This window comes from Hyposmocoma kahamanoa, unplaced genomic scaffold, assembly GCF_003589595.1.
Source record: "Hyposmocoma kahamanoa isolate Upper Pololo Valley unplaced genomic scaffold, ASM358959v1 63, whole genome shotgun sequence".
NCBI lineage: Eukaryota > Metazoa > Arthropoda > Insecta > Lepidoptera > Cosmopterigidae > Hyposmocoma > Hyposmocoma kahamanoa.
Window position 1 is genome coordinate 16,367,020 of NW_020653851.1, and position 13,428 is coordinate 16,380,447.

General features: G+C 34.8%; 1 protein-coding gene across 2 annotated transcripts in view; it reads right to left on the minus strand.

Moving 5' to 3' along the window:
• Window positions 1-13,428, minus strand: part of LOC113230019 (integrator complex subunit 6) — a 23,144-nt gene extending 9,716 nt beyond the window's left edge. The window contains exons 1-7 of one of the 2 annotated variants that reach the window (XM_026463744.1): window positions 12,963-13,428; window positions 12,795-12,872; window positions 11,709-11,948; window positions 6,152-6,332; window positions 3,996-4,210; window positions 817-1,005; window positions 71-223 (exon numbers count right to left, since the gene is read on the minus strand). In XM_026463744.1, coding sequence (XP_026319529.1) covers window positions 71-223; window positions 817-1,005; window positions 3,996-4,210; window positions 6,152-6,332; window positions 11,709-11,948; window positions 12,795-12,872; window positions 12,963-13,079 — 1,173 coding nt within the window. In that variant the 5' untranslated portion in view covers window positions 13,080-13,428. The remainder of the gene's footprint in view (window positions 1-70; window positions 224-816; window positions 1,006-3,995; window positions 4,211-6,151; window positions 6,333-11,708; window positions 11,949-12,794; window positions 12,873-12,962) is intronic. The other variant, XM_026463745.1, reaches the window with a different exon arrangement.

The following is a 13,428-nucleotide window of genomic DNA, read 5'->3' on the forward strand; positions in this document are numbered from 1 at the left end:
AAGGGCACGGTTAGACTACGTATTAAGACGCAAACTTGTAATCACAAAAAAAACAAGATACTTCACAAACCTGCCAGCAAATAGTAGGTTGTTTCCGTGCCAATATGAACTGCGTAAGCGGACTAGGCTCGAGCTCGTACTTATCGAAAGGCAAATTGTCAATCACCATAGGCTCTTGGCTTGAACACGTGAATTTCACCACCGGGTGAGCTGAACGAGGAGGCTGAAAATACAGGTTGAAATAATTAAAGGATGATGAATAAATTAATTAAAAACAACGAAATGTCGTCAATACAAAATGACTTCAAGTCAATCGTTGCTTTTCTCAGTAACAGAAATTGAATTCATTTGAACTTAAGCGAAATGACGAGAATATGAAATTTGGATTTAGTCTATGCACGAAAGATATTCAAAATAGTACGCCGAGTTTAAGCTTCCAATCGTCTTATCGTAAGTGCCGTAGAGTCGAAATGAAATCTTTAAAACACGTGCTGTTGCCCGTACGTGCATAGTCACAAAAGTGGAGCTATAATACTAAATATATTTTTACAAACTCTTGAAAACAAAGACTATTAATATTTTTGTGTGTAATCTTAACCACTGCACGTCCACTACTAAATAATTTTTTACTAACAAAAATAAGTAAAATTAAAATGTCTAAAGCGACCTGTCAGCCCTTCTTTTCTATTAGACTTTTAATATTATTATTACAGTACACAAATTTTACATTCAACTTATGACTTCTCATGTATTATTTGTATACTTACCATTTCTGTATACACAACGTAGTCCTTTGGTTTAGTAACATTAACTTACCAGTGTAGGAGCGTTAGGATCCGGCCTAAATGATTCAGGTATAGGCCAGAAACCGACGGCGAAGCCCTTTTGTGATACAGTTCTCGGCACGTAAATGAGACGTCGACACGAGTGCCACGCCTGAGGAGCGCTTGCCCCTTGGCCTTGATTCGTACCCATGGAGGCTTGATACTGTCCGCCGTTCCAGCGCTGTAGTGAGATAATAAAAATACATAGATATACATGGCACTCTCATTAATAAAATGGTGTAATTCGTAAAGTAACATTTTTGGAAAACTGTTAATAAATAAATTTAATGGGATTTAGTCATAAACGGCACCAGGCAAACGGCGCGTTTTAGTGTGAAAACCTCAGATACGCACTTTTACAGTATGTTTATACTGATTTTCGTTGAAGCAAAACTTGTTATGCTCTTGGCTATTATTATAAAGGAAACATAGCATCCGAAGAAGGTATAATATTTAAACTAATTAAAATGCTAAGTACATGCAAAACATGCAAACACATTATGTTTACTATATTTGTTTCATCACACTTTTATATTTGTCCAGAAATATTACGTAGAAATCACATTCGAGCTATTCACTCCAAGACGACGATATAATAGCTAGTAAATAAAATAAAAATAAACTCTGCTTTATTTGACGTATACATCAATTACAAATTAACTATTTTAGAAAATTACATTATTCCTTCATAAAACAAAAAATACAAAGAAAATAAATAGAGAAAAAATCAGGTTAAAATAAATGAGTAATAAAAAGTATGTCAAAACGGTCCATGGCCCATGGCTCATCAAGTCATCACCTACTACGTCACATTTTTTAAATAATTTTTGTCTGTTTCACAAAACATGGTTTTCGGTTTACGTCACTTTATTATTGAGGGTACGATATCGTTCCTTACAAGATTAAGGCTCAATTTACATTACCACGGAACGGGATGGGAGGGAATTTTTTGTAACGAAATTGTACATAGCACAATGAACTTTAAATCAATTGACACTGCAAGAATTCTTCGGAAGACGCTCGACCTATTTTTTTTGACTCGCATCTAGTTTATATGTTACACAATTGACATAAAGTGTATTATGCTATGGTTACAAAAATCCACTTCCATTAAGTTCCGCGGCAATATAAATTGAATCTCGTGGACGTAACTTACAATTTTGACGAAAATGAATGAGTTCCATCACAAGATAGAACACGCTAAGCTTATTTCCATCAAAATTGTTTATTACGTCTATTCGTGACGAATTTATACGATGATTTTAAAATAATTAAAAAAAATTGCTTGAGTTTGAAGTCGAATACTGTTTCACACATTGAATATTGAACATTAGCGTCATTTCATGGCACATGCAATACTAATTAGTATTTATGGTTAATATAGGAAACTTTATGTACGTTTCTTAGTCGTCTGGCTGTCAGCTATAAAATAATCTAACGCCCAAGAAATTAACATAGAATTGTCCTGTGATATTATGAGCAAGAAATTACACAAAAATAAAGATTTAAAATGTAATACTAAAAGTAATTAACCTATTGAACGAACTCGGCGGCCTTATACATATGGTGAGGTCCCGGGCTCGATTCTCGGTAGAGCCAATGGACAAATTTAGGACACAATGTTTTCTAAATTAGTTCTGGTCCGAGTGTTTTAAGTAACTCCCGAAGCCGCCGTTAATCTGGTACTCATATTAAAGGGCAAAATCTTAATGTGAGACCAAATAGTTGGTGTCGTTGGTTGTCGACAATTTCTGTTCTGCACAAATGTTACATGTCATACACCAACGAAAAAGTTAAAACATTTTCAATTCAACCTCGAGAACTAATGTCCAACTAATACTAAAATGAATTAAGGCAATTTTGTAGTAATTGTTGGCAATTTACATATGAATATTTCGTAAAGCCTTGTGCGTGTTGGTAATGCAGTTGTGAATCGTATTATGTAGTTGTACAATTTACGACGTGTTATTGATTTTGCGCTTAGTAACACAGGCGATGATTCGCGGAAAGGTCAAAAGCGAAAAGGTTGGGCGGAGCTATTTTTAAATCTACAGGATATATCCGATGGAAGCAATTTAGTATTAAAAGGTATTGGTTTAAGAACGAAAGAAACAAATTGTTTTTATTTACAATTCTCATGATTTATATTTATTGGCAAACAATAAGGATAAAAAATTATAATGATCCCGAAAATAACACTACTTATCTGGTCTCAAACCATGCTTCCCAGTACTATGAGTACCACAGCAACGAAATTAAAGTAGTAACTAATAACTATGACATTTTTACAAGAAAAGTTTTACAATTTTAAGTAAAAATATATTTAATTCGATTTTTTGTGTTTTATTTTTAATCATTCCAAGATTTCTGAAGGAGGTTTAACTACACTCCATGTACCTGAAGTTATGGTAAATATACTGTGTCAATACCGATCTCTGATTATTTTTATGATCAGAGATTATATATATGTATGTATATGAATAATTATACAGGGTGTGAATTTGAGACGGGCCAGTAAGGCCAGCTACCTTAATCGTTGTAGTTACAGGAAATCGTTTCTAGACTATCCAAGAATTTTGAAGACATTTTGATTGGCATTCAGTTTTGAAAAAATGGTACAGTCAGCAAGATAAAAGACAATTTTACAAAACTTTTTATGCCATTCGATTCTGTCTTTGGTAAGGATTAATAAGTCTCTAATAGACCAACTGAGGTAAGAGTACTCGAAATGTCAGAAATCGCAAAAAACTTTAATAACTTAAATAATTTAAGCTTATATAATTTTATTTTATTAACCCATTTATTGTAAACGCTACGTACACCATAATTGTCATAATATCAGATGTATGTATGTAGAATACCGTATGTTGTATGTTTAAATGTTCTAATGTACGATGTGGTAGTACTTTATAAATAAACACTTCAAATAAGTTAGTAGATATAACGAGTTCTTAGGTTTTCGCGATTGTGACACATAGGAAATGAAACTATTTTTCCGGATTTAAATCGCCAACCAAACACTCAACCGTCAAAACACCGTTTAAACAGTCAACCGTGACCATGGGAACTGTAAAAGGCCCGAAACGTCGGTTTGTTCGAAAAAACACATATACGCGATTTAAATCCGGAAAAATAGTTTCATTTCCTATTAGTAGATATAAGTTCACTCACCCCATTTTTATCACCATCGCCGTCCAAATCTTTTTCACCATCATGGTTTATCTCATCGGTCTGTTCCCCTCCATCCCGACTGTTACTCCCATCAATAGGCGGTGGGTCCGGTCCTATCTTTTCGAAATTGATCACGACACCACTCTGCACCTTCTGAACTAGACTGTCGATGCATTGCATCAACATACGATGTGATGTGATGCAATAGGAGCGACCTAAAACAAAAATGATCTTTATTTAACGATAAATGGTGAAATGTAGTAGCCTCCAATGAAATATTTCCAACTGTTTTGTCTGCAAATGGGTTCATTCCAGTCAGCCTCACTAACAGCTTGACGCACTTAGATTTCTGTAGCTTGTCGCTTTCAGCATAAATGCAGAAGGGGTCCAGCTCGATACGATACGTATTATTCGCCAGTTCTTGAGCCCGAATTCCTGGTTCTGCTGCCATTGTCAAAATTAATCTTTTAGACCATGAGAGAAGCGAGTGTAAAATAGATATCCAAAATAATAAATACTATTAATAATAAAGGAGAATATTATTAAAGAATTTTAAACTTCGTTTTTGCTCAAGAGGATGTTTAATTTTTTAACCATTGCAGAATATCAAGGAGGGATTTTGTACTTCATAGTTCTCTATGGCTGAGTCATCGACCGATTTGACGTGTTCCCTAAGCTTCGTGGTGTTCTCATTGATGTTAATGTGTTTTATTTTATTATTCATTTCCTTTTTTTACACTACAGTCGAAATGACTTTATTCATGGATGATATTTTAAAAAGGAAAGTAATGATGAGGTCAACAGTGGTAAATGTCTGGGCAACAAAAATGTTAGTGGTACTTCATTGCATAATTTATAATATTCAATATCTCATTTTTTGTTTATGTATCAGTGTATGTTGTACATGCTTCGCTGATCACATGGCAAGGACCATATTGAATGCAAACATGCATATACTGCACTGTGTGCGCTGTATAAGTATGTCCCGAGTTAGATTGCAGGTAGCTCCAATTTAGGAAATATTTTTTTCTAAATTTGTTCCGAGAATGATATCCAATCGAATGATTCGATTAAAATACCGAAGAGTTCTGAATCGACTGCTGGTCTGGCTATTCCGGGTACTTCCTCAGAGTGCATTGTTCTAGTGCTCATAGTACAGGGACTTCGAATTAGTGTGGTTGTCTGGCACATTATTATTATTATTGTTATTATTTAGACATGAAACCTTCCGTTTACAAATTAACCAAGAACAACAATGTTGTTTTTAACAGTGGGAGTACACGACTATTATAATGACAACTACTACTAGTTTATATCATTATTAACGAACAATTGTGCGAACCGAATATTCGTTGTTTACGCTGGCCACACCAATGATAAATTGCTTATTACAAGTGAATGCTTCCTGGTTAGCACATGCTAAAGATTACTTCATTTAAACATAATCCCTTTTCCACTCATAATAAGGTTTTCCAACTCAACCTCAAAAAGTTGGGGTATATTAGATATTATACCATGAACCGTGAGAAGACATGGCAATCACCTATAAAGTCAACATTCCAATCTCTAACAGAAAAAGGATTCTAGGTCCTAAATAAACTGGACGTTATTAGGCCGAAATAACAAATCATTAAGTTAGAAAAGGTAATTCATAAAATCAAACATACAACATTTCGCAGGTATAGTATATAGCAAAAATGTAGGAATTTGAGATGATTAAAGCATCGGATTATTTCTGCACAAGCAATTAAAGTTATTAATTTTCTGCGTGTAGCCAATGACAAATAAAAAGAAGGGTTTATTTAAATACTAAATAAAGATTAAATTTATATTAAGAGCAAATACCTTGGCATTAAATGTACCTACTGCATCTCAGGAACTGGTAATACTGGTTTTCGATAGGCTTACACCATTCTCCGTTAATATGAAATCACTTTTAAGCATAAACTTCAACAACGGAATTTTCAAGCACTTGTTAATAATGATAATTCAATATCAACTGGTTGTAGAAACTTTTTCGAGGTATTCGTTCAACCATTTATTTGTTCTTGTTAAAAATTGGAATAAAAATCAAAATTTTTTTTTGTGAATAATAAAACAATAAAGTACGTTATGCTAACTTTAATAAACAAAAAAGTATGCTTTTTCATTCTTACCGCCAGTAACTTCACACATAGCATCAATAGGAGAAGAATCAGATGGAACTAGGCCAGTGTCTCTCTCTACCGCCGGAGTACCCGCCAATCGCAACACAAGAGAGAAAAGCCTCTGGTCCCATCGGAACGGTTCCCGGGTCAATTCAGAGCCTGGTATAGGGCAATTCATAGGCAGATTGAACTGTAAAACAAAAGAATATTATGTTTAAAGTAACCAGTAAGTAACAACCTTAAGTTATTCCCTAGACTCAGGTGCTATTTGGTTCAGTCATTTTGTAAGCAATCCAATCAATTATCATAATTTTTTATGGTAAATAAAAAAAAATTCAAAATATTCAGTAAATAGAGACTATTTTAACAACTTAGTTCACTGAATAGGTAACCTACTTCATTATGACAAGTAAAATCCAAACAATCGAAGCAAAATTAGGCTTAGTAGCGTGCATTAGGAACCGCCTATATTCATCTCAGTGGCTGATGATAATGAATTAATGAAAAATTGAATAAACCTTTTACATTATTACAGTGTATGTACACACGCCAGCACATCAAGCTACACATTGACGTATTTTGTTCCGTTGCAATGGAGGCGATTTTCGAACAAAAATGTGTAGTCTGATGTGCCATTGTCAGTACATTACGTTTACCAACTAAGCTGTTTTCTGGTCTATCATCAGAGTAATGTCTTTTGAATAGAGATAAAAATGAAATTGTTTCCTTATCTTATAGTATGTACACCTAGTAACACAATGTATAAAATTAGTTTATCAAGTCTATTCCTTTCGCAATTTTAATACCTACATTATAGCTTATTTTACTGTTTCCGTGGCTGAACGGTTACTATATGGCTGGGCTGCCACGCAAAGGTCCCGGGTTTGATTCCCAGGCCGGTAGAAATATTTGTATGGTGTATATTTATTTCTCTAGTGAGTTTGTGTGTTATTTGTAGTCGTTTATTGGTGTGTCCATGGCACCCGCATTACAGGGTCTTCCTAGTGCGGGGCTATGAGGGCGTGGGTTATGACCATGTTATAACGCAACACACTGGACACACACATAGACAACAGGGTGTCCCGTCAAAGTATGAGAAATTTTTTTTTTCGAGCTACTCAATTGGAAGTGGCATCAAAATTTGCGTAATCTTCCACAGATTACGAAAAAGGTAAAAAAATAGAATTGCGTGTCATCTTGAGGCTTCTACCGTATTTTGAAGTTTTGTAGATTTTCATTTTTACAGACCTAAACCGTAGCATAAATTAACAAAACAATTTAGTTTAAAAGATATTTTATTATTAAAATAAATGAAACGAAGCACAATAGAACCAAATGATCTTATGATCAATGAAAATTAAAAAAAATTAAAGAAAAAATTTAAACCTATTTTTGTATCCGAAATTTGGCATTTCTGCTCGAGATTGCAATCTGGTTCACAAAACCATCTCTAGAAGTAACGACAGTTACATTTTGTGAGCCTCTGTTACCAGTTTATCACATCTTTCGACAGATTGTGTGTGACAAGGAAAGTCAACAATTCCCAAACTTTTGTCATAATTTGAAGGTCTTCAATAGAAATATGTCGAAACATCTGTGGTGCTGTAACTCTCACTGACGCTGACACTCGTGCCACACAATAATTTCGGTGTAATCTTTAGCAGAGAAGTAAATTTTTGGTGGTTTAAATATTCTGCGTTTAGTGCTATTTTCAGCTTCTCTGGCTTTTATTATTCTTCGCAATGCCAGCTCCCGAATGCAATCTCTATCATCAAACAACATACTGACTTGTAGGTTTTCTGGGTGCGCAAAAAAAGCTATTTCGATAATAGAATCCACAACAGATCTCAGACTTACGGGTAAGAATCGAGAGAACATAATCAGTTGAAAAATATTCTTGGCTCAGTCTTTAAAAGACGCCTTATGCTTGATTAGAAACCAAATCGGAGCGTATACTTTAACCACGTAGTTAACGAGAAATTGCAAATTTTCTGATAGATTAAGAGTACTTATATAAAGTCTGAGTATACGATTAGCAGAAGTAAGCCATCTCGAGTGTGCCATTTTTCCAGGTTTAAGGTTTGCCAGCTCAAGAGTACAGGAACCAGTTGATACAGCTTGACATATCTCATAAAGATCCTTTTGAACCGTACTTAGTTCATCGACCACATTTTTCGGCAAGTCTGGCAAATTACCAGCCACTGCACGAAAAGACACCGCGGTTTTATTTTCACAATCAGCTAATTGTTTTCCAATAGGTCCGGAATATTCTCTAGGACCCGAAGTGCAACCATCTAAGGTCAAGAATAAATGACGAAGTGGTGACTCATTGGCAAGAAGCATATAAATACGCCATTGTAACGGTCTCTCCAAATACTCCTCTACGTATTGTATCACGCCACCCTTCCAACCGGTGTTGGTTGCTGTTCCGTCACATCCAACGCAGATCACGTCATCTAAATTCCAACCTTGACCCTCTAATAAAGTTGTGATCGAAGTAAAAATTCCCTTTGCAGTGCCTCGACTTGGCGTTGTGTGTCTCAAATAAATTGATCCAGGTTGTGCTAAAATTGAGATGTGCTCTTCTAAAACTTCTTTGCGATGGTAACGATCCCCTATTTTCTCATTTATCAGAGTCTTGTTCTTTCGTCCATCAAAGTAAATGCTTTTTATAACAATACCTCCAATATCTTTTGAAGCTTCTGTTCAGGCTTTAGATACTGCTCTGTGGATCTTGTTTTTATCAATAACCAGAGTTAAATCTTCGATAGAAACCAAGCCAACGTCAACCAAAACTGCAGAAGCAACAGCAGCAGCAGATCGTGACGATAAACCGTATCTATTACAAACCTTAGCAACTGTTGGCAACGGTAATGTATTCCGATTCGCTGTTGAAATCGATGGTATCTCTGTCGAGAGTGTTTATCGGGGATGTCTCTGTCATTAGACACGTATGATTCACACACCAAACCTTCACAATTTGCTGAAATCGAATCAGTTTCTTGAATACACTTTCTTGCTGCCCTTATTGACTCTTTAGCTTGTCTCTGCAGTCGTTTCTTTAATTTAGCTGTTTCTTTCTTGTAACACCGCCTATAACCATTTTCCTGTCATTTCTTTGATCCAACAAGAAACTTCTCTCATTGATGGGAACTTTCTTAGATTTTAACACGAACAAGATTCAAACGAAATGCATTTACAAGCAGCAACGTCGAAAAGCCTCTCAGATAACTCTAAAAAACACTTCAGTTGGTTTTCATAACTATCATTTCGTTTGATTTTGGGGTATATTTTCAAATTGAGGTACTTTTCAAAATAAGATTTCAATAACTGAATAACTCGTTCCTTAGTTACGATTGGAATCGAAGTTTTAGTCCAAATTTTGTTGATCTCTTCATAAACAATAGCATATATATCTGAATTGGATGGATCTTTCCCATTATACTTCAATTTCAGGTCGTTCTTAATAAATAAAATAAATTTAATGACGTCACTTATAGTTGGTAGCTGCCGATCGTCAAGTTCTTTGTATGGTCCAAGTGTGGCACAAGTAGTCTCACTACGCCTCGAACTCATTATTTAAAAATCATAAAGTTCACTTTTAACACTGTAACAATCGCATCTGTACTTTTATAGCTTAAAAATTACTTTGGGTACAAGTAAAACACTCGCGAGTCAAGTTAAGAAAGTCCTCGAAACAAGTTGAATCTCGAAGGAATTTGCAGGTTGAAACCTGCAAATTCGAAGTCGCTGGTAACGTGTCGTTGCATGCAAAACGGAACGTTGTGTGTATGTATTACACCTAAATAGAACAAAAAGTAAATATTTTTCATATTTAGTTCAGAAACCGAAATTAAAGGTTAGCGAATTGTCGCCTAAAAATAATTTTTTTTAAACTTTGAAGATTTGTAGAGCCCTAAAGATATAGTTTTATTTAATTTTTTAAATTATTCTCGTAATCTATGATCGATTACACAAATTTCAAGAGGTCTTGGGGAAAACAAAAAAGAAATGTTTCGGGACACCCTTATAGACAACGACAAATTACACCCACACTCACGAGAGAAATAAATGTAGGAGGCGTTATTTCAGTTAGGAACAAAATATTATATTTTACGACTGGTTTTCGTCTAAATGTTTTATGAGATGCATAAGTTTATTATTATTGTGTTTTATTATTTGTTTTTCTTTTTTGTAATTAAATGGATTGCTTTCATATAGTGCTAGTACCAACATAAATTTATGAAAACTTTATATGCTGTCACTTTGTCTTAAATATTTTTTCTTTTAGCTCCGGATCTCCCGGGATTTAGAAGAAAAAACACTTTTTAAGAAACTGCCTTCATATTGCATCAGAAATTCACGAGAAAAGTGAACTTTAGAATTGAAAACATCCAAATATCCAAACACTACATAACAAAACATGATTTGAGGTTGAAAAAGTACATGATCATTGTCCCCGAAAGCACTTCAATTCAAAATTGTAAATTAAAGTCAGGAGACAATATTGTTCTTCTGAAAAAAAAATATAAAACAAACTACATTGCAATAATCAACTAGCCAAAACCACAACAAAGAAAGATAAGATAGTGAAAGCGTGTTAATGTTATTGTTTTTGCTTGTATTTATACTCCATGTTACAATTACTTGTACGATAATTTCATTCAGATGGCAAAATACTCTTGAATAGATTCCCTCACATCCATCAATTAATTTAACTGATCATATTAGAGAAACAAAAAAAAATTGTGATAAAATTGTGTAATTTATAGCTATGTAATTAAATTATTCATGGCGCAGTAACCTTATCACGCCGATAATATCTGGCTGAATGTATTTTGAACAATAATATCCTTCTTTGAAACAAGTTATTTTAGATTTATTGTTTCTTGAATTAAGAAACTTTATTATTGTAAACACCAAAAATATAAGATGTGCAAATTGATAATGAATCATAATGTATGATGTCATAACATACAGCAGAAAAAAAAACAATTGAATTACATAAATAATAATAAATAATAAATAACGCACACACTCAACATAGCCCCGCACTAGGGAAACCCTGTGTCGCGGGTGCCATGGACACACATATAGACAACCACAAATTACACCCAAACTCACGAGAGAAATAAATGTAGGCCATACAAACATTTCTCCCATGAATGTAAACAAACATCAAATATGGTATTTTTATGCTTATGGCATGGCAACAACCATGAGTCACCATTACCCCATACATCCCACTGTTGGGCACAAAAGGCTCAAGAGAGAGTATAGATATCATTTTGATCAGTGATCTATCTGTTCATAGATAATAAGATTAACCTTGATTTTTTTTTTCAGATTATTAGATAAAAAGATCAACCTACATTTAATAAAAAAGAAAGAAATGATTAATTTATTTGTAATCATTGACCTACTTGTAACGCAGAATGATGAACCATTTCAAAACTTAGTGTTATTGAAAAAAAAAATATTTTCACCAGTAGAATATAAAGGAAACATTTTTAAAAGTTTCTGGGTGTCGTATTGAAAACAATACTTATAATAAAATTATACTTACTTCTTCCTGAATACCAGCATTGCTAGAAAGCTTCCCACCATCTGTAATAACGACTATGACAGAGGGTTCCAAGTAAAATGGGCATCTTCCTTGGCCATAAGTGTCTATGCCTGTTTGCATTCGATTTATGTTCAAAACATCAAAAGCATGCTTTAGAGCTGCACCCATAGTAGTCAAACCAAGGCATTGCAAGTTTTTGAGCTCATTTATGAAGGTTGCCAAGTTTTCTTTCCAACCGGCCTGGAAAATAGATTAAATGGAATTCATTTCATAAAATTGTGGATTATATTTTGATAATATAATAAAAAAACCGTAATATAAACTGTAATGTGTCATCTGCAACCTATACTTGTACTAATATAGAAGATAATAAAAATATATAAGTGAACAATCAAAGCCTAGATGGCATTTTTCACAAGCTCAACAATCAATCAAATAAAAAAGAAACAATATGCTATTAATTAAACAGTGACAGGTCTATTTGTTACATATTATACATTGCCCTGCATACCAGAAATGTTTTACATGTTTTTGTACAAAGTAAGAAGTCAAAACCAACTTTAATATTTCGGTTTTAGCCAAATAGCTAATGCTTCCAGCCTTGGAATGAAATTATTTGCAAGTTAGTTGTGGAGTCATGAATTATACTGAGTTGTCAATGTTGGCAAGTAATATCAATTGTTGTAATATGGCTTATAAGAAAGTAACTGGAATTAATTGTTCTGAGATACAGTAGGAGTTGGGGCACTCTGCTACCGCAAACTAAACATCAATGCGCAATGTTTGTATTTCCCCCCAAAACCGCCATTTCGCTATGTGAGCCGGCTTAGCCAATGAGAGTGCGACGAGCGCGCAGTCGTGAGCGCTATCGCGAAGGCAAGGCAAGGCAGCAACGGCGGCGGCTCGTCCTGTTTACGTCGTGCTGTCTATTTCAGTAAATTTCGCACGTTCAAAATATGTAAATGTTTTGGATTGCAGATTATAGTGCTTCAATTGAGGACACTGCAGAACCGGCTTAAATATGCCAGCCTATGCTACTACACTACAGGAAATTCGTCAAAAACGTGTTCACTTTGCTACACTAACCTTGATGTTCGCGGGAGGCTCTTCGAAAGTTAGAAGCATATATCTGTCACCTCTGCTCTCAGGAGAACGTTGACGAACCTAGGAAGTAACCATTTTCACACATTAGCACTCTAAAAACGAAACACTCACAAAAACTAGACTTCAAAGAGTCGATGACACTGCACCTACCTTTACGAACGTTTCCACAGCGCCCTTGGCTACATCGAGCAATGTTGGGCGTCCGCCCAAATAAGCCCTTTGGTTCATAGAAGCTGATGTATCTATCAGAAAGACTATAATAGTCATCGTGAAAATTTCCTAAATATCCGTATAAATACATAAATAGGCGCACGTTATTATGAACCAAGAACAAAAATGGCCGCTACATCGTACGCAGACTCGCTGAGAGACAACCGTCCGACAGCCGCTTCGACGAGCAGCTGAACAAGCTACGCCACGAAGACTCAAAAGTACCACGTGACCTAATCAAACGTTCGGCTGCTGTTCGGATGTTTTCGTCCTCCAATAGAAAAACGCTCGGTATCCTAGCAACAGTGTTGCCATTTTATGGCACACTTTTCCATGTTTTTACTTTGCATGAAAAATTAATATTGTAATGTAGCTCAGTCTAAAAGTGAAAGTTAATTAGGGTGTG